The sequence below is a fragment of the Podarcis raffonei genome, chromosome 13, assembly GCF_027172205.1.
Source record: "Podarcis raffonei isolate rPodRaf1 chromosome 13, rPodRaf1.pri, whole genome shotgun sequence".
Lineage (NCBI taxonomy): Eukaryota > Metazoa > Chordata > Lepidosauria > Squamata > Lacertidae > Podarcis > Podarcis raffonei.
The window spans coordinates 48,076,370-48,098,638 of record NC_070614.1 but is presented as its reverse complement, the minus strand read 5'-3'; the positions used below and the strand labels follow the sequence as shown (position 1 = coordinate 48,098,638).

The 22,269-nt window shown below is 41.2% G+C and overlaps 2 protein-coding genes across 2 annotated transcripts; both read left to right on the top strand.

The window, feature by feature from the left end:
* Nucleotides 1–476: 476 nt before the first annotated feature.
* LOC128399196 (vomeronasal type-2 receptor 26-like) lies at nt 477–9,108 on the top strand. The gene is made up of 6 exons (XM_053360443.1): nt 477–634; nt 2,109–2,400; nt 2,865–3,182; nt 3,952–4,179; nt 5,915–6,041; nt 8,095–9,108. The coding sequence occupies exons 1-6, from the start codon at nt 477–479 to the stop codon at nt 8,994–8,996; spliced, it is 2,025 nt and encodes a 674-aa protein (XP_053216418.1). The 3' UTR covers nt 8,997–9,108.
* Nucleotides 9,109–9,896: 788 nt separating this feature from the next.
* On the top strand, nt 9,897–20,639 carry LOC128399195 (vomeronasal type-2 receptor 26-like). The gene is made up of 8 exons (XM_053360442.1): nt 9,897–10,068; nt 11,165–11,345; nt 15,272–15,563; nt 16,233–16,942; nt 17,033–17,096; nt 17,747–17,974; nt 18,324–18,450; nt 19,738–20,639. The coding sequence occupies exons 1-8, from the start codon at nt 9,897–9,899 to the stop codon at nt 20,637–20,639; spliced, it is 2,676 nt and encodes an 891-aa protein (XP_053216417.1).
* The last annotated feature ends 1,630 nt before the right edge of the window (nt 20,640–22,269 follow it).

The following is a 22,269-nucleotide window of genomic DNA, read 5'->3' as shown; positions in this document are numbered from 1 at the left end:
GCAATAGACACATGAAAAGAGTCAATAAGCAAGCCTAGAAGTTGTTAGAATAAATAATACTCTATTCAGCAGAATAGTCAGTGTAGGGGCAGCTTCCAGGCATGACCATTTCATTTCATTTCTCACATTTCCCATTATTGGCCAAAAATTAAATGGGTGCTGCCATTCTCACCTTCTAATCAAGGCTCCATTGGTAACACCCTGTTTCTAAAGTGCAACTCACAAACCTCTTTTAGAATTGTATTGGCAGAGAAATTCCTAACCTAATGTAGTCCCTTCCTCTCAAAGGAAACGAGAGCAGCAAAGTGCAAACTATAGAAGGATTAAAGTGACGGAAATCATCTAAGAAGTATGCACAGACTGGAAGGTGTTTTGTCTTACGAGGCTTCTGGAAAGAGGAAATTAGCCCCACTGCTAGGATGTTTTGTCTATTGGTGTTGCTGTTTTTGCAAGTGCCTGGAGTGTGCAATGCAGATATGACTAGGTGTCCCACCAGTGACCCCTTTCCTGTTCCTCATGAGTGGTACCAGCCAGGTGGCCTCATCATCGGTGGGATTTCTTCTCAGATCTTTTATGTATTCTATGAAGTTTTCTTCAGAGAACAGCCTTCAGAGAATATGTTCACACTTCCATAGTAAGGATCTCGCCACTTATCCCTTTAAATCCCCATTCCTTTTGTCTTATGTCTTCCAGATTTTATGCCTTAAAGCAATAAGTTTCTTCTCACTGTTGTATGTAAGCTGTTTTGTTGGCCTTTAGTGGCTGAATAAGGGGATTAAAAAAAACACCCACCCACAAAATACTTTTGGGGAGTGCAAAGTGTTCTCACAATTTTCTGTCTCAAATTCCAAGCTTCTTAAAGTCATGGAAAATATTTATTATTTCATTATTCATCATTTATTTTTGAAGTGTTCTTCATGAGACTAGGAATTAAAAAGGCTTTGGTTTCCATTCCTCCATGTAATTGTCACCTGAGGTGCTGATTCTGTTCCGGTAAACTTTGTCATCCATCAAAAACTAAATTATTCATTTGGCTATCCAATGGGGTAAAATTATGTTACATTTGAAAATTAATTTTGAAAATGTAAGATACTATGCCATTTCATTCCCATGTACAGGAAAGTACAATAGATATGGGTGGGGAGGGGATCGAATAAATTGTGTACCATTTGCAGTTTGCAAGCAACTGGAGCAGCACATGCAGATAGTATTCCCTGGACTGAATTCCTTTCTGGACATGAAAGGAATGAGTAAACATTGGTAATTTCTGCTCCCAGTTCTATTTTCAGCACAATTGCCATTTGAAGTATCATCCTGAGACGTGAAAAGAGCTAAGACATCTACACATAAAAGAACAATTTAAAAAACAATTTAATACATATTTAGAATCAAATCAGATCCAATATAAATACTAACTGCAACAAAAGTTGGGTGTCATTCTGAATAGAAATGCCCAGGTTTGAATTGGATGTTGTCAGATTTGTTCCCTTTAGGATCAATGGTACTTTGAAAGTCATGACTAACTTGCTTCATTGGTTTAAATGAGAACTAACTTTAAGGAACTTACAGTGTATTCTTAAAAATAAACACCAGAAGCTGCCTTATACTGAGTCAGACCATTGATTGATCTTGCTCAGTATTGGAAACAGAAATAGGTAGCAGATCTCTAGAGTTTCAAGCAGGGAGACTTTCCCAGATCTACCTGGAATTGTCACCTGGGACCTTCTAGATGAAAAACTGATGGTCCACCAAACTGCCAAAGAGCAACAATCCATCCAGGACTGTCTACCAAGAAGTCAATGGGATTCATTTCTTGGTAGGTTTAGGACTGGAGCTTTCATGGTCCAGAGCTCACTTAACCATGAATATGCAGTGGTTGAACACAGAAAGAGAGCTGAGAGTTTTTAAAATCTAGTCAATTGAAAAGGAAAAGCAAGAGATTAACAATAGTTTTTTTGAATTAATATGCAGAATTAAAAGTAAGTGCTGTTGGGGCTATATGATTTTTTTTTAATATGAGTTACAGAAACGATCAATTTTGTGATATGTTGATTCCACACATTGCAGATTTTACACTAGAAATTCTGAATATCTAACTTCATTTGCAGCGTAGTGACAAAATTCTACCAGCACACCCTTTCCTTGGCTTTTGCTATAAAAGAGATAAATGACAGCCCCAAGATCTTGCCCAATCTCACCCTTGGATTCCACATCTATGACAGTTATTATGATGTGAGGATGACCTATCGGACAACTCTGGACCTACTTTTCAAATCACATAGATTTGTCCCCAACTACAAATGTGACATTCAAAAAAACCTTATAGCCATCATTGGGGGACTTAGCTTTGATACCTCCCTCTCTATGGCTGACACCATAGGCCTCTACAAGATACCACAGGTAGGACCGATGAATGGGCTTTTCACAATTTATATTTTTTTCTATTAATAATAACACAGACTGGACATTAGACTCTCCTGGACATCCTATTTGGAACGGCAATTGGCGTAAAATGAAGCAGCCATATTACTGACTGGGATTCCATTTAATAGGATGTTGATTATGAAGATGATGACAATAATAATAATGCTTCAGAAATAGGCTGTTTACTGAGGTGCTAGCCTTGCAAGCCAGCGCTAAATTATATATATATATATATATATATATATATATATATATATATGGTGAAGGAAAATATTCAGATTTTTAACAATAGAAAAAAATTATCTAGGAGAGTCCTCGGGTTGAACTGTCCTTGAACCTATGAATGGCTCTGACTTAATCTTTGTTGAATGAACAGGCACAGGATCAAAATTAAGGTTCATCCATAGGTAACTCTATAATGTTTGTACACTTCCTTTTAGCTCACATATGGGTCATTTCCTCCAGGGGAGAGTGATGCAGACCAGTTCCTTTCCTTTTACCACATGGTTCCCAATGACAGCCATCAGTATATGGGGATCATCAGCTTATTAAAGCATTTTGGATGGAAATGGATTGGACTTTTTGTTTTGGAAGGTGACGGTGGAGAAAATTTCTTGCAGACTCTGGAACCATTGCTTTCTAGGCATGGAATCTGTTCATCCTTCACACATAAAATACCACAAGTAGCCAATATAGATAAGCTGAGTGAAACACTTGATGTGCTCTTGGATATTTATCTCTCTTTAACAGATGATAAAGTCAGTGCATGTATAATCTTTGGAGAATCTTTAACCCTTATATGGATGGGAGGTGTGCTATTTCTAGGAGATTCTGAAAAGAAGGGAAGCTCATCATTTAGAAAGGTGTGGATCATAACAACCCAGATTGATTTCATATTAGTGGCTTTCCAAAAGCTTTTAGATCTTCAGACCTTTCAAGGTTCCATTTCCTTCACAATTCATTCAAAAGAGCCTCCAGGGTTCAATGAATTTCTTCAGAGCATTAAGCCTGATAAAATAAAAGAAGATGGTTTTCTTAGGGACTTCTGGGAGCAAGCATTTGACTGTACATTCCCAAACCCCAGTTTGACAGCGGAAGCCAATGAATCATGTACTGGGGATGAGGGGCTAATGAGCCTTCCTGGACCTCTGTTTGAAATGGGCATGACTGGCCACAGCTACAGTATCTACAATGCTGTCTATGTTGTGGCTCATGCTTTGCATGTCATTTACTCAACGAGAGCAAAGCAGAGAGCAATGGCCCGAGATAAAAAATATGAACATCAGAATCTGCAACCTTTCAAGGTAAAGTGTTGAAATCAAATTCTTCTTAATTCAATGGCTTTAGTAGTCCAAAAGGAGACCACCAAGATTATCATCCACAAGTACAATTTATTCCCGGAGAAACCTAGAATCATGGAACCATAGAATTGCATAGTGGGAAGGGATTCTAAGGCTTAACTTTACTAAACCATACTTGCAAATGTAATGCTTTTTACCCCTTTATGTCTTGTTATGTTTCAATTAGCTCCACCCTTTTCTTCTTGACATTGCATTTAACAACTCTGCTGGAGAAACAGTGAGTTTCAGTGGTAAAAAGCAAACCGGAGGTGCACTTGACATCATGAACATAGTCACATTCCCAAACAAGTCCTTCCTTCGAGTGAAAGTTGGTCAAGTGGACAATGATGCTCTTGAAGCAAGAAGAATCATCATTCATGAGGACAAGATTACATGGCACAAGGGTTTTAACCAGGTATGGGTCCTGGAGTATTATTGTGGGCCCTGCAGGCTATATCTGAAAAACAAAATGGTTGAAATACAAAGGTCCCAAGTTCAATCCTCTGAATCTCCAAGTAGACTTTGAAAATAACACTGGTCTGTAATCAAAAGCAGCAAGATGAACCAATGATCAGCTCCCCCCCACTTTTAAGAGATTTTTTTAGGACAGGTACTTTCTGCATCTCCAAGTAGGCTTTGAAAATGACACTGGTCTGTAATAACAAAAAGCCAGCTGTACCAATGATGATGATGATGATGATGATGATGATAATAATAATAATAATAATAATAATAATAATAATAATTTTTATTTATACCCTGCCCTCCCCACCAAGGCCGGGCTCAGAGTGGCTTACAAGCAATAATAAAAACAAGTTGAATGATTACAACTTAAAAACAAAATTTTTAGTTGAAAAGGCCCTGGCTCTGGTTGAAGCTAATCTAACTAACCCGGGACGACTAGGGTGTTGCTATTTATGGATCTTGAGGCTCTCCGTTGCTCATACCAGGAGAGGCGGTTCCGTAGGTATGAGGGTCCTAGGCCATGAAAGGCTTTAAAGGTCAAAAGCAGCACCTTAAATCTGACCCTGTACACTACCGGGAGCCAGTGCAGCTTGAAAAGCACTGGGTGAATATGCTCCCATGGCAGAGACCCCGTGAGGAGCCTTGCTGCAGCATTCTGCACCCGCTGGAGTTTCTGGGACAGCTTCAAGGGCAGCCCCGCGTTGAGCGAATTACAGTAGTCAAGACTGGAGATGACCGTCGCATGGATCACTGTGGCCAGGTCGGGCGGGAAAGGTAAGGGACCAACTGCTTGATGCGGCGAAGGTGGAAAAATGTCGCCTTGGCCATGGAAAGGGAGGTGTCAAGGATTACACCCAAACTCTTAACGGAAGGCAATGGCACTAATTGGGCCCCCGCAAGAGAAGGGAGTTGGTCCCTCATCCCCATGCCATCCCGACCCAGCCATAGGACCTCTGTCTTCGTTTTAGGATTTAGTTTCAATCGGTTCCCACGAAACCATCCAGCCACAGCTTCCAAGCATCTGGTCAGTGTGTTCGGGGCTGAGTCGGTGTGGACATCCATCAGCAGATAGAGCTGAGTGTCGTCAGCATATTGGTGACAGCACAGCCCAAAGTTCCGGATAATCTGGGCAAGGGGGCGCATAAAGATGTTAAAAAGCATCGGGGAGAGAATTGCGCCCTGCGGCACTCCACACACCAAGGAGTGGCGCGACGACATTTCCCTCCCTAGTGCCACCCTCTGTCCCCGACCAGAGATAAAAGAGCACAGCCAGTTACGGGCTATGCCCTATATCCCCATGTCTGCGAGGCGGTGGTCCAGACGATCATGATCGACCATGTCAAAGGCTGCTGACAAATCTAAAAGGATCACCAGTCCTGACCCGCCTCGATCCAGTCGTCTACGGAGATCATCTGTTAGGGCAACCAGAGCTGTCTTGGTCCCAAAACCAGGACGGAAACCGGACTGAAATGGATCTAAAGCCGTTGTCCTATCCACCTTTTTAGGGATTCATGATCTACATTTATAGCACAAGTTTATACTTAACATTTCTGAGATGAGTCTTTCAAGTTCATGGGCAAAAAAGAAAACAAATAAAGAAATTAAATATATTTTTATTTTAATTATTTTGAGGGGAGGAATGGAGACTTTCTCCCACCTGACTTTTCTTTTCTCCTGATGGATAGGTGGTGCCTATTTCTGTGTGTAATGACTGCTGCTCACCTGGTCATCAGAAGAAAAGGAAGGAAGGGGAGAAATTTTGCTGCTATGATTGTGCTCCATGTCCAGAAGGGAAGATTTCAGACCAGAATGGTTTGTGACTTAGAATTCATGTGTTATTTTCATTGGATAGGATTGGGATGGTTTGCTTCTTTAGATCTAATTGCTATCTTTAATTACCATGCTGCCTCGAATGTTTCTCTGTAGACTTCCAATATCTTCCCAGGGACTTTTTGAAAAATGAGGAAGCCTCATGCAATACATTTTATATAGATTTGAGTGTGAGCTCTAAAATAGACAAAATGATCTACGGTAGTTGTACACCTACCTTATGATATCCTAAACAGAAAAAAATATAAAAATGGCCGAAACAAAACTATCAAAATGTCCATAGAGAAATGTTAACACACCTGATGATGGTCACGGTAAGTTTGACAAATTTCTGCTTTTGAGAGATGAAATCAACATTTGATTACAAGTACTAGATGCTGGGTCTGACGGGTCAGTTTCTCCTTAGTGCTCTCTGCCACACATGACAGATGCGAAAAAGTATTGGGGCACCCTGCAAATAGACAACCAGATACACAGTTCTAGATAGGAAACAGTGAAGTGAAGATGTGCCAGAAATCCATGTCTGGCCAATCTGCACAGGACATCACAAATTCAAAATTATACCTTTTATTCCCAGAAAAAAGAATTTTACTGTCCTGCATTTGGATTGTTTTATTGGTTATTCAGTTATTATATTTTTTAATCACTTTACATTGTGATTTACGACCAAATAGACTAGGGCTGGCTGACCCATGAGGAAATATGAAGGTCCACCAGTAAGGTCCAGCAGAGCAGCAGATCCCAGTATGGATCTTAATTCAAGGCCAACCTACCCATGAGGAAAGGTGAGGTGGCTGCCTCAGGAAGCAGAATGCACATGGGTAGAAAATATCCATGTGAGTTTTACATCCCCTCTTTTTGTTGTTGCCATTTGGGGTCTGCTTCAAGTGCCAAAATCTCTTGGGCAAACCCTGATATAAACAATAAAGCCAAGAGGAAAGAGAAATACATTAGAAACATTTCACCCACTTCTAAAAGGCCACATATAGTTAAAAGCCAAAAGGCTTGGTGGTCAAAGTAAACATATGCCTTGAACCTAAAGATATATAATGATATTCTGACAGGAGCCGCCCCAGGGAGAGCATTCCACAAATGGGCAGCCACCACCCCAAAGGTCAATTTTGGGGATTGCCATTCTCCAGATCTCTTGTTGAGGAGATAAGAGAAGAGCCTCAGATGGCAATAGGAAATTCTGGTACAGTTCATATGGGGAGAGGCAGTCCAGGGAGGATTTCATCCTGGGGCATTTTAAGGCCTTATATGTCAAAACCAGAACTTTGCCCAAAAACTAATGGGGACCTAGTGCAGTCAGGCCAGAGTGAGTTTCATGTTCACACTGTCTTGCCTAGAACAGCAACATGGCCAAGAATTTTGCCCAAGTTGTAGTTTCTAAACCATCTTCAGAGGTGGCCCATCTATAACCCATTGCAGTTCACTAACCTATATATAACCAAAGGAAAGATGACAGAAGTTAGGCTATCCCTGTCCAGAAAAAGGCAGCTGTGGTGGCGGCCAAAACTGAGGATGCAACCGCCAATTAATCTAGGGAACCTCATTCTTATCTGGATTGTGCTTCAGTTTATAAGTAAAATCATGAAAATAACTATCCACTGTCTCTGCATCCAGCCAAAATAGGTGCAGATGTTGTAATAGCTGCTACAGAGTATCACATAACATGCATGAGAATAATTGTTATACAGAAAGCCCACAACATATCCAGGAGTTACAATTCCGGGATCACACCTAAAGCCCAAGTTGTTTATAGTCAATAATACTGGATTCAGTGGCACGTGGGATTGGCCAAGTCTTTTTTCCCAGGCACAAGCTCCCTTTCCTCTATTTATTTTTCATTTGCTTGCCAATTGTGTAAAGTGAACAAAGGTCAAATGTGTGTAAGTTGTGGGCTAATTAAAGTGCACTTTCATTTTACAACAGTACATTAAGAATGTCCAGGTTGAAATCCCAAAACGGTCATATGCGAGGCAAAAGAAGCAAATAAATTTTGTTTAGAATTTGACCTGTTTCTGTTTTTCAGATATGGATGACTGTTTCAGATGCCCAGAAGACCAATATCCAAACAGGAACAAACATGGATGCATCTCCAAAACAATGAGCTTTCTTTCATATGAAGAACCCTTAGGGATCAGCTTAGCCTCAATTGCTATTGGTTTCTCCATTGTCACAACTTTAGTGTTTTTAGTTTTTGTGAAGCACAGAGATACACCCATTGTCAAAGCCAACAACCGAGATCTCACCTACACACTCCTCATCTCTCTTCTGCTCTGCTTTCAATCTTCTTTGCTATTCCTTGGCAAACCAGGGGAAATGGCCTGCTTCCTCAGACAACCTACTTTTGGCATCATCTTCTCAATGGCTGTTTCTTGTGTGCTGGCCAAAACCATTACCGTAGTTGTAGCTTTCATGGCCACCAAGCCAGGGTCCAGCCTGAGGAAGTGGGTGGGGAAAAGACTAGCCATCTCCATTGTCCTTTCCTGCCCTTTGATTCAAGCAAGTCTGTGTACTCTCTGGTTGGCAACTTCTCCCCCATTCCCAGAATTAGACATGCACTCACTAATGGAAGAAATCACTGTGCAATGTAATGAAGGGTCGGTGACCTTGTTTTCCTGTGTCCTGGGCTACATGGGCCTCCTGGCTTTCTTCAGCTTCCTCTCAGCATTCCTGGCCCGCAAATTACCTGACAGTTTCAATGAAGCCAAATTCATTACCTTCAGCATGTTGCTCTTTTGCAGTGTTTGGTTGTGCTTTGTCCCAACCTACCTGAGCACCAAAGGGAAGTACATGGTGATGGTGGAGATCTTCTCCATCTTGGCCTCCAGTGCTGGCTTACTGGGCTGCATCTTTGCCCCAAAATGCTATATTATCATGCTGAGGCCAGAGCTGAACAACAGAGAGCAACTAATAAGGAGAAAGAATTAAGGCATCTCTTTGATTTGCCATCATTTTATTGTTAAAAAGGAAGGGGTAAGGTTTATGCATAATTCATTTATACTATTTACAAAAGTTCATTTAAAATTATTTACATGTTGACTTCTTGGAGGAAATTTTGCTGGTTAACACTCCCGTTGCCAGCGAAGACTTAAATCTTTGTTAGTACACTCTCCCTTGTGTGATAGGGAGATTAACCTCACATGCTCTGAAGAAAGCCGTTCTTTAAACCGAGTATGAGAACTTTCTGGAGGCAGATAAAGTTTTGGAGAGAGAATCTGCCATTGTGCCCAGATACTGCATAATATCCTTGAAGGTTAGCTCTCAGGACCTCAAATCAGCAAAGCCTCTCTTCATTTAACAATATTTGATATTGGGATATTTTGAGATTATAACTTGGATGACCCTTTCTGCCAATTAATTTTCACCTGGAATGTTACTTGACTGCTGTCATAAAAAGAGACATTAGTTAGAATATCTAACAGACTGTAAAGTAAAACCAAAGACATACCTATTTATTTCAGATTCAGAAAGATTAAAAATGGATAAGGATGCTCTGGTGATTAAGAATTATCATTTTTTCTTACTTTTAACCCCCTTCCTTTCTGTGAGTACTGGCTTCTTTCTTAAAGAGACAGACACAAAACTTCAAGGCAGAGACTGTTAAGGTGGAGAGAAATATAATCCAATATGGCAAAGATATTGTTGAATACCCCACTGATTGTTGGTATTGTGTGGTATTTATTGGGTGAGCAATTGAAAGAGTTCATAGTTGAGAAGTATAAAATGATGAACAAAAATTGATCAGAGAAAAATCAGACCAAAGAATACACAGGTTCTTTGGGGGGGGGGAGGGATACTGATCAAGGTCTGCCTGAACAGAAATGGAGAATGGTTGCAGGTGATGGAATGGACAAGACCTTCACAAATGTGCCTGGAGGGGTGAACCAGACAAATGATGGAGTTGTTATGCTGAAGGAGCGGAATGAATCCATTGACAGAGATAGCAAGAAACTTCATGAGATGACAGAGATAGAGTCGAGAGAAAGGATCCCGTGTACAAGTTGGAATGAATTTAGAGGGAATAGTCACCAAGCCTCCGGCCTTTTGGAAACAGAATGAAAGAAGAGGAAATGGAAGGGACTTTCTTTTTAAGGACACAAAATCATGGCAAACTGGAAATGGGAATGGAAGATATGGAGCTGCATAGCACAGTGATTAGTAGCCTACATAAAGGGGAAATTCTCTTTTATGTATTGTGGTTCCAAGCTGTATATGGCTTTGTACACCAATACCAGCACATTGACCTCATTTGCAGGCAGTTCAGTTCCTTCATCTGCAGTGGCATAACATGATGGTGAAACTTTGCTCCAGTGAGCACCGCAGTTTGCGCTAGCTGCGCATTCCAAGCCAGCCTCAGGGGCAGTCTCACAAAAGGTGCACTGCATTCTTAATGCAATCTGGAGGTTACCCATGCAAGCAAAACACCATCTGGAAGTTTTAACAATCTGGATAATCAATTGATTAATTCTCCTCTTTTTGATGATGCATCTGGTGTGTGGGTGTGTTGTGCTTTGCGGGAGGAGGTTCCCTAGACTATTAGTGTAAAGAAATGTGTTTCCCTGCCTTCTGTAAAACTAGGGTTGTGTGGCCCTTAGTTCAGGATTTGCTGTTTTGCATCCACAAAGAAAATGGCAGCACTCTGACTTTCCTGAGTTATGTTCATTCGCCAGAGAAGATTTCAAGCCACTTGCCACTTAGTGGGCCACTCAGGGTCAGAGGTAACATGGAGTCACATTTTAGAAAACAAACCCAGCTGAACTTGTTGGTTATCAAAACTGCTACTCTGAGCTAATACTCTGAAAACAATACTATCTATTCATGCAATTAAACAAATCATTATATTTTGCTCAGTTTGTCCAGGCTCAAGAGACTTTCCAGTAGTCACTTGGAAAAATTCAATAGGAAAGCCTAGAACTTGTTATAATAAATAATATTGTATTCAGCAGAGTGGTGAGGGTAGAGGCAAAGGCCAGAGAAGACCATGCTCATGTTATTTCTCACGTTTTCCCTTTATTTTCTCCTTAAGAGGCTTGTGTGAAATGGGATAAGGTACACTGCTAGGATGTTTTGTGTATTTGTGTTGCTGTTTTTGCAAGTGCCTGGAGTGTGCAATGCAGATTCGACCAGGTGTCCTACCAGTGACCCCTTTCCTGTTCCCCATGAGTGGTACCAGCCAGGTGGCCTCATCATCGGTGGGATTTCTTCTCAGATCTTTTATCAATTTGATGAAGTTTCCTTCAGAGAACAGCCTTCACAGAACATGTTCAAAATTCCATAGTAAGTGTCTCCCCCGTATCCCTTCAAATCCCCATTCCTTTTGTGTCATGTCTCCTAGATTTTAAGATTTAATGTAGCGAGTTTCTTATCACTGAAATATGTAAGCCACTTTGGAAGACTTTTCTGGCTGAAAAGGATAACAATGCTTCAGGCAAATATATGATTATACTGGTTCACAAAGAAGCATTTACATAATTGAGAAAGCTCCAACAGGTCAACCCTTGAGTACTTCTCATTGTCAGTCACTGCCTGGGTATTGCTTTCCATCCCCAAAGAAAATGGCACCACTCTTCTACTCAGCTTGCAGACTTTCAGCACAGACAATTGTTCTCCATTTTATAAAGCGATAGAGAGAAGGGAATGAGGTTTAAGTTTGGCTTTAACTGCACCCAAAGTATGTGTGATTTCTACACAGCCCTGGTGTTTGGGAGGTGGAGAGTAAAGATGAAAAAGATAACGTTGAAACTGAATTCAAAAGTAAAACTAGTGCTGTATCAAAGCTGGCCCTCCAGTTTCACAAACTATTTCTTCCCCACGAAAGTGTTTTTTAAAATTCCTTTTGCCTTTTAAAAAACCATTTGTGCACCTACTTATTTCAGATTAAACAGGGTTGCCATATGAACCAGAATAATTTGTTAATGTCCAGGGTGGATTGGGGACTACATTGGCGCCCGGGGTGATTTTTAATTTAACAGTAGATGTCCAGGATTTTCTGTGTAAGAAGCAGTGATTTTCTCCCAGATGTCATTTTCTTTTTGCACTTTCCTTTTCTTTACACTTCAAGTAAAGAAAGAATTATACTGGGTCACAAATAATTAAATACATCCACCTCTGGGCACTCCTTAGTCTCAATCACATTCGGAGAGCAAAGTGTTCTCAAAATGTTCTCTCTCAAATTTAAAGCTCATGCTTCTCAGATTAATGGAAACTATTTATTACTTCATTTGATATTGTTTATTTCATTTCCAAATTGCTTTACATGAGGCTAAGGATGAAAAAAAGGCTTTGTTTTCCATTCTACCCTGTATATATCACATGCAACACAGATTTTGTTCTGTTCTGCTGAAGTTTATCTTCCACCAAAAACTAATCTATTCATGTGACTGTCCACTGAGATGAATTTATGTATTGTTTCATGCAATTAATTTCAGTGCACAAGAAACACAATAAAAAATGGGAGGGACGTTTAATAAATCATTTGTCATTTGCCACTTGTATGCAAATGGAACCTGAAGGGCCCTGCCCTGCTTCTCTCCACCTGGGTTGGGGAAGGGCCTGACAGGCTCCATCAAGGAGTGCTGCTGCTGCTGCTGCTGCTGCTGGACAGAGAGGGCTCCGTTTTTGTTTGTTTGGTTTTTTTAAAAAAATGGCTTTTATGTTTTATCTATGTCATTTTAAATTGTGATTGCTATTAATGCAATATTCTTAGTTTTAGATTTTATGATTTGCGTTGAAATTGCTTTCCATTCGGTTGTGTACTTTTTGAAGTGTTTTATTTATTGTTTATGACTTTTGTTATGCTGGTAATTGTGTAAATCTTGTCATATTGTAAGCCGCCTTGAGCACTGCTTTAACTATGGAAAGGTGGCATACAAATAAATGATGATGATGATGATGATGATGATGATGATATTCCCAGGACTGATTTCCTATCTGGCCATAGAAGGAATGAGCAAACAGTGGTAACTTCTGCTCCCATTTCTGTTTTTAGCAGAATTGCAATTGAACTTATCGTCATGAGACATGAAAAGAGCTAAGACATCTGCACATAAAAGAACAATTTAAAAGCAGTAAAACACATTATTTCAACTTTTACATTCCTTCAGAAAATGTTTCTTACACTTCAAACGTATGCAGGCATCTTAGAATACATAAATGTTTATGTAATGACCGCTCCCCGCTTAAAAACGGGGGGCGCCCTTTGCGTGGACGCGTGCAGCCCCTGGATCTCGAGCGGCTCCAATAGCTTAGGCTTGGCCTTGCCTTCCCTCAGGTGGGGTACCTGGAGGTCTCCGCCTACCTCAGTCATTTGCCCAATCCCACCTGGGGGAAGCGTTGCCAAGGAGACCAGTCCAGGTAGGGGAGGGATTACCTGCCCACACAATAGAGGGAGGATCTTACCTGGGAATCCTCACTTGGCTCCAGAGCTTCTCCCACCCTACCCACCCTCAGTTAATGCCTTATTTTGCAGGTTAACTTTTCTTCACAGGTTTCGCAGGTTAACTTTTCTTCACAGGTATGCGGGCGCTGCTACGTAAGGTCGCTGTTAAAGGGCCGGAAAGGAATTTCCCTGCATTGGCAGGTTTCGCCTTTCCCGTAGCAAAACGTCACAACTTTGGCAGTATCAGGCCTTGGGCGGAATCCTTTAGTCCATCTTCCTCTTTGCGGCGGCGATACCAGGGTTCCCCGTTAAAGGGGTTTCTGAAGGGAGGCTTTGGCCGTGCGCCGAAAGGTTGTCATTGCTCTCCCCTGCGGCGGCGGCGTAACGGGGGCGGCTGTCTCTGCTTGAACATATGTTCTCCAGAGCCGGCCCATCCCCCACACACACACTGAAAAACCCTGATGCTCCCTAGATCCCCGGCTGGGGACTGGGGAGGGAGAACGCCCAATGCCTGAGCCAAGGTCTACCCACATTTGAAATTCAATAAAGTTGTGGCCAATTTAATCCCATAGCACGTTGTCTCGAGTCGTTATTCCGCATGACGGGGGGACCGCGGGGGATCTGGGGACTCCGCCTGTCCACGCAAAATCTAATTTCTGATTTTAATTTTTCTATGTTTCTTATTGTATCATTTAATGTATAATTTTTGTAAAGGGATGGAACTTTTTAATGAACATTTGTATATTTTACACACACACACACACACACACACACACACACACACTGCTAAATCTGAGTGCTTCATTCCTCTGAAAATAAGATGCACTTGAACAAAATGGTTTGCTGTTCTGAATAGAAATACATAGGTTAGAATGGGAATGTGTCAGATATTTTCCTATTGGAATCAATGGGATGTTGAAAGTCACAATTAGTCTCATGGATTTTAATATGAACTAACTGTAAGGAAATTATGGTGCACTCAAGATGACTGAAGGAATCCAACACGATGTCCTGATGTTAAATGCATGAGGTCGCAAAGAGCCGAGGGTGGAGTGAAAGTGTAGGTTTTTTTGGGGGGTGGGGGGAACTGTCTTGGTACCTAGGACTTTGCTCATATGGTGCAGTCCTACAAATAAACACCAAAAGCTGTCTTATGCAGAGTCATACTATTAGTTAATCTAGCTCAGTATAATAAACAGTAATGGGTAGCAGTTCCCAGAGTTTCTAGCACAGCAACATTCCCAGACCTAGCTGGAGATGTCAACTATTGGACCTGGGATCATCTAGAAGAAAGACAGATGATCCACCAAACTGTCGCAGAGCAGCAACCCACCCACAACTGTCTACTAAGAGGTAAGCCCCACAGAGTTCAATGGAACTTATTTCGTGATAAGTATAAGATTGTCACACACATTCTTTATTATAGTCCAAAGACTGACAAAAGCGAATTTGAAAGCAAACTACAGCAGAAATTCAGGAAAGACAATACTAGGCAGTCACTGTGTTTAGGGTTCTAGGTTTCATGGTCCAGGACAAACTTGGTATAAGAATTGCTCACATACCAAAGAGCTGTGGGTTATGTTCTGTTTTTTCAATCAAGTCAGGTGAAAAGTACAAGCAACAGATTTACTACAGATTTTTCAACTATACAGAATGCAAATGACTTTATGAAAAATCAATGTTATATGGATTGTTTGGTGTTTCTTAGAAAGAGAAGAGAAAATAATCTCATTTCAAAATATATTTTAATTTAAGACAGAAATGATCCATATTATGATATGTTGATTCCATACACTATAGAATTTACACTTGAATTCATTTGCAGTGTGGTGACGAAATTCTACCAGCACACCCTTGCCTTGGCATTTGCTGTAAAAGAGATAAATGACAGCCCCAAGATCTTGCCCAATCTCACCCTTGGATTTCACATCTATGATAGTTATTATGATGCAAGGATGACGTATCGGACAACTCTGGACCTACTTTTCAAATTGAATAGATTTATCCCCAACTATACATGTGACATGGAGAAAAACCTCATAGCCATCATTGGAGGACTTAGCTCTGATACCTCCTTCTATATGGCTGACACCATAGGCCTCTACAAGATTCCTCAGGTAGCAGCTTTGAATGGGAACAGGGATGTGGATTTTCACAATGTACACTCTTCCATTGCTTATAATCCAGACTGGCCATGAAGCTCAATTGGAAAACATCTTTGAAACATCAGCAGCAAAATACAGGAGTAATCTTATTAGCTGGGATTCAATTTAGAAAGATACTACTACTAGTAGTAGTAATAAATTTTTATTTATACCCCACCCTCCCAAGCCAAGACTGGGCTCAGGGGGGCTAACACAAGGTATAAAAACTATTGATTGAAATACAACTTAAAAACAAGATTAAAATACAACATTAAAATGCAGCCTCATTTCAGTAGGAACTCAAATCAAAAATCTTTTTGGGGATGAAAATGTCAAGTCTTCACCAAGGCCAATAGTAATTATAATGATGAGAATGACAACGAAAAGAATAACAGACCTTCAGAAAAAGACTGTAAACCGAGGAACTAGTTTTAGAAATCAGTGCTGAAATTTCAGAACATTTATAGTATGAGGGATGAAGAAAAATTACCAGAATTTTTTATTTAAAAAATCACAATAACTCTAGAAAACTTAGCTGGAACAGGAAAGTTGTGACTTGCATTTGTTGAAGGAATAGGCACATGCTGAAAATGAAGGTTTATGTTAATGTTAACTCCATCATGCCTGTACACTTCCTTTTAGCTCACATATGGATGTTTTCCCCCAGAGGAGAGTGATGCAGATCAGTTCCCTTCCTTTTTCCGCATGGTACCCAATGATAGCCATCAATATATGGGGATCATCAGCTTACTAAAGCATTTTGGATGGAAATGGGTTGGACTTTTCGTTGTGGAAGGTGACAGTGGAGAAAAATTCTTGCAGACCCTGGAACCATTCCTTTCCGAGCATGGAATCTGTTCAGCCTTCACACAAAAAATACCACAAGTAGCCCATTTAGATGAGCTGAGTGTAACAATTGGTGCGTTCTTCGATATTTTTCTGTCTTTAACAGATGATAAAGTCAATGCATGTATAATCTTTGGAGAATCTTTAGCTCTTGCATGGATAAGAATTGTTATATTTCTACGAGATCCTGAAAATAAGGAAAGTTCATCATTTAGGAAGGTTTGGATCATAACCACGCAGATTGATGTCGTATTAATTGGTATTCAAAGGTTTTTGGATTTTGAGCTCTTTCAAGGATCCATTTTCTTCACAATTCACTCAGAAGAGCTTCTAGGGTTCAAGACGTTTCTTCAGAATATAAAGCCTGATAGAATAGACAGAGATGGTTTCCTCAAGGACGTCTGGGAGCAAGCATTTGACTGTACATTGCCAACCCCCAGTGTGCCTTTCGATAGTAACGAACATTGTACTGGGGAAGAGAGACTGAAGAGCCTTCCGGGGGCACTGTTTGAAATGGGCATGACTGGCCACAGCTACAGTATCTACAATGCTGTCTATGTCGTGGCTCATGCTTTGCATGCCATTGTCTCAACTAGATTGAAGCAGAAGACTTTAATGGCAGATGGAAAGTTGGATCTTCAAGACTGGCAACCTCTGAAGGTAATATATTGAAATCAAATTCTTCTTAATTCAGTGGGTTGAATATTCCAAGGAGGGGTTGTATCAACCAGTACCTGATGAAATGGCATTATACATTTATTCAATGAGAAAATTAGAATCATTTAGACATAGAGTTTTAGAGATGGAAGGACCCCAAGGCTCAACTAGTCCAATCCCAGCAATGTAGGAATGTATGTGGTTTATGTTTACATCATCTCATGGCAATCCAGCAAGCCAAAACTGAGATCTGCTGGGATGAGGGTTTATTGGAATCCTTAGCTCTCAGGCTGATCCATCTGATGTTTCCCATCCCAGCAATACAGAAGATACTCTGATTATGTCTTCCATCCCAGGTCAACCGTGTTTCAGCTGACTGAGTCAAGGATTTGATAGGTTATAAAGAGGGGGAGTTGGGGGGAGGGCAGGGTGAAAATTATCCCAATTCTAAAACCTTTTCAGCTCATACACATGACCCGTAAACCCAGAAAACCCATTCTAGGGGGAAGGGGTTGTATGAGCCAAACTCTGAATTAAAGGCCTTTTGCCCTCACCTAAGCTTGTACATCTAGAAATAGTGGGGACTTTCCAAATCACAGCATTATGTTAAATTTCATATCAATTGTAACCCCTTTATGTTATGTTTCAATTAGCTGCAACCTTTTCTTCGTGGCATTATATTTAACAACTCTGCAGGAGAAACAGTGAGTTTCAATGGTAAAAATGAAATGGAAGGTGCATTTGACATAATGAACATAGTCACATTCCCAAACAAGTCTTTCCTTCGAGTGAAAGTTGGACAGGTGGACAATGACGCTCTTGAAGCAAGAAGAATCATCATTCATGAGGACATGATTAAATGGCACAAGGGTTTCAACCAGGTATGGGTCCTGGAGGGTTAGTATGAGCCCTCCAAGCTCTGTCCCACTGGAAAGAGTCCAAAGCTCATCTGAATAACAAAATAGTTGAAATGTAATGGTCCCATGATCAATCGTCTTCATTTCTAAGTAGGGCTTGAAAATAACAATAGTCTGTAGTCATAAAGGGCAATTTCTTTTGCATTTTCTTAGGGATTTTCGCTTTACTTTTGTAATATAGGTTTATAGTTTAGGTTTCTTGAAAGTGTTTATTTCCCATTCCTGGGCAAAAATTAAATAAATGAAGAAATTACATAATATTTTTCTGTAGGGGCATTTCTCCTATCTGAATTTTCTTTCCCATTATGAATAGGTGGTACCTATTTCTCTCTGCAATAACTGCTGTCCCCCTGGTCATCAGAAGAAAAGGAAGGAAGGGGAGAAATTTTGCTGCTATGATTGTGCTCCATGTCCAGAAGGGAAGATTTCAGACCAGAAGGGTTTGTGACATAGAATTCATTTCTATTTTCATCAGAGAGATTGTTTGTTGCTGAAGATATACAGTACTTAGTAGATGAATGTTAATGCTCCTGATGGTGGTCCTGATGATGATCATGAAGATTTTGACAAATTTCTGCCTTTAAGAGGTGAAATCAAAGTGTGGTTATGAGTAGTAGGTGCTGGGTCTGAGAGTTAAGTTTCTCCTTAATTCCCTCTGCAACATTTGCTATGTTTGGGAGGAAAGTTAAGCCCCCTCTGTATCAACAGTGAGAAGTTTCACATAAGCTTAAAGTTGTATGGCAAGAGACATAGGTAGTTCAAGATAGGCAATAGTGAGGTGGTGATATACCAGGGCTTGATTGACTACTGGTCAATCTCTAAAAGGCATCACATAAGGAAAATTATGCCTTTGCAGTAATCTAACCTAGACATTTCCAGAGCATAGAGAACAGAAGTTAGGCTATCCCTGTCCAGATGGAGCCATAAGCCAAAGCTTAGGCAGTGTAAGCCAGCCAAGACCAGGCAGTCTCTCATCAACCTCTGGTCTAAGGAACTGCCCACTAACAATTCATCAGTCTTATTTTGCTTCATTTTGTAAGATAAGTATAATAATTAATAAAAGAATTAGGTATGTGGTCACAGCCAGCCAAAAGAGGTTCAGAAGTTGGATCATCTGTTCCACAATACCATACAATAAGCCTAATCATAAAATTGTAGAGTTCGAAGGGACCCCAAAAGTCATCTAGTCCAACCACCTGCAATGCAGAAATATCAGCTAAGGCATGCATTACATATGACCATCCAACTTCTGCCTAAAACCTCCAAAGGAGAGTCCACAACCATTTGAGGGAAATTGTTCCCCTTTCGAAAAGCTCTCAGAAAGTTTTTATGTATGTTTAGTCGGAATCTAAGAATAATTGTTATACAGTAAGGCCACAAGTTATGTGAGTTACATGCTGGGGAATCACACCTAAAACAAAAAATGGTGTATGGTTAAAACACATTGGGTTCCATGGTGGGAGGGATTGCCAAAGCCTTTATGCCCGACGCACTCTCCCTTTCCTCCTATTTTATTTTTATTATTATTTATTAATTTGCTTGCCAAGCGAGTAAAGCCGAATGCACACAACTTAAATGTGTTTGGGGCTTATTGCAATACTAAAGTGCATTTTTTATTTTATCCCAGGTCATTAAGAATGTTCAGGTTGAACTCCCAAAATGGTTATATAGGAGACAGAGGATGAATATGAATTACATTTGGAATTTGACCTGTTTCTGTTTTTCAGATATGGATGATTGTTTCAGATGCCCAGAAGACCAATATGCAAACAGGAACAAAGATGGATGCATCTCCAAAACAATGAGCTTTCTTTCTTATGAAGAACCCTTAGGGATCAGCTTAGCCTCAATTGCTATTTGTTTCTCCATTGTCACAACTTTAGTGTTTTTAGCTTTTGTGAAGCACAGAGATACACCCATTGTCAAAGCCAACAACAGAGATCTCACCTACACTCTCCTCATCTCTCTTCTGCTCTGCTTTCAATCTTCTTTGCTATTCATTGGCAAACCAGGGGAAATGGCCTGCTTCCTCAGACAACCTGCTTTTGGTATCATCTTCTCTGTGGCTGTTTCTTGTGTGCTGGCCAAAACCATCACCGTAGTTGTAGCTTTCATGGCCACCAAACCAGGGTCCAGCCTGAGGAAGTGGGTGGGGAAAAGACTGGCCAACTCCATTGTCCTTTCCTGCTCTTTGATTCAAGCAAGTCTGTGTACTCTCTGGTTGGCAACTTCACCCCCATTCCCAGAATTAGACATGCACTCACTAATGGAAGAAATCACTGTGCAATGTAATGAAGGGTCGGTGACCTTGTTTCCCTGTGTCCTGGGCTACATGGGCCTCCTGGCTTTCTTCAGCTTCCTCTCAGCATTCCTGGCCCGCAAATTACCTGACACTTTCAATGAAGCCAAGTTCATTACCTTCAGCATGTTGCTGTTTTGCAGTGTTTGGTTGTGTTTTATCCCAACCTATCTGAGCACCAAAGGGAAATACATGGTGATGGTGGAGATCTTCTCCATCTTGGCCTCCAGTGCTGGCTTACTGGGCTGCATCTTTGCCCCGAAATGCTACATTATCATGCTGAGGCCCGAGCTCAACAACAAAGAACAACTAATAAGGAGAAAGAATTAATGTATCACTTAGTTTTGCCACCATTATATTATAAATGAAGGGTAAGGTTTATGCACAGGTCATTTATACTATTTACACAAGTTCAATTAAAATGATCTGCACGTCTCCTCACACAGTTTCTATTGCTTCTCCAAATCCTGATTATTCCCCTCACCTCATATCTCTCAGCTAACTGCCACCATCCCTGTGAAAGATAGGACCTATTTAAATATGCTAATTAGAGCAGAGGAGCTGTTTTTTATGAAATGAGTACTTGGTACACTAATGTGTAATAAAGCTTCCATTTACTTAGCATACGGTTTGAATCCCCTCAACGGGGTGAGCTCCTGTTGCTCGGTCCCAGCTCCTGCCAACCTAGCAGTTCGAAAGCACGCCAAAAAGTGCAAGAAGAGAAATAGGTACCACTCAGGCGGGAAGATAAACAGCATTTCCGTGTGCTGCTCTGGTTTTGGTGTTTCGTTGCACCAGAAGCAGCTTTGTCATGCTGGCCACATGACCCAGAAAAACTGTCTGTGGACAAATGCTGGCTCCCTTGGCCTTTAAAGCGAGATGAGCGCTGCAACCCCAGAGTCATCTGCAACTGGACTTAACTGTCAGGGGTCCTTTACCTTTACCTTTTTTATATGAAAACAGTAAACAAAATAATATAAACTGAAAATGATGGGAAAAAAAGGAAAAAGAAAGAAGGAAGCAGAGGAAAGCTGAGCTCCACAGCAGATCAACAGAGAAGCGGTGCCTGGCAAGGGTTTTCTAAACAGGAATGTGTTCTGATGATTTGCTGTATTGAGTCAAGCTACAGATTACATTGAGATGCTTCCTTCCGTTTCTTTGCTCCCTTTGGTTTATTGAGACCGGGTTTAGAACTGATAAAATATTCTAGTCCCAAATTAGAGATTCACAGGACAATTCATACTAGTGGAATCCTTGCTGAAAGGAAGAGGAAATACTTCTACTGCTACAAGGAAAAAGCCTCTCCTCCTCCAGGGGGGGAGGGGTTATGAGCGGGAGACGATTCCCGCATCATGCAGGGGGCGTTCCGCCCCCTGCTTCAACTCCAGGGCTGGCGCACCACGCCCCTCCCCGGTTGGACACCCAATAGGGAAGCTCGGTGGGGGCGTGGCTTGCCGCTCAAACATGGCCGCGCCAGCCATCCCCACCATTGCACACACATTTCTTCGAGTCACCCATCCTCCACTCCCTTTAGATTAGCTTTCCTGAGACTTTGCTATGGACCTCTGGTTGGTCGCCCTGTTCAACCAGGGGGCCTGGTAGGAGTTTTTCCAATTGGCTAAATTGGCCCGACCTCTTGGTTTTTTCCGCCTACCTCGTAGCAACCGTCACAACTTTCATGGTATTTGGCGGTTAGGCATTGGAATGTGTTGTTGGTGTTTTGAGGCGCAAGGTGTGGCCATCGCCTTCCCCGACAATTTTGGGTATTCCGCTAAAGGAATCCGGCGGTCATGGATCCTGTCCGATGCCCGTGTGGCGGGGCCATGGCACGACCCTCAGTGACATCAGGAGAGAGCTTATAGTTGTATTAGCATCAACAGGCTCCCCCTACTGCTGGTTAACCCCTCTGTGGTCCAATGCCTAAGCCAATACCTTCTCACATTCTGTAATCAATAAAGTT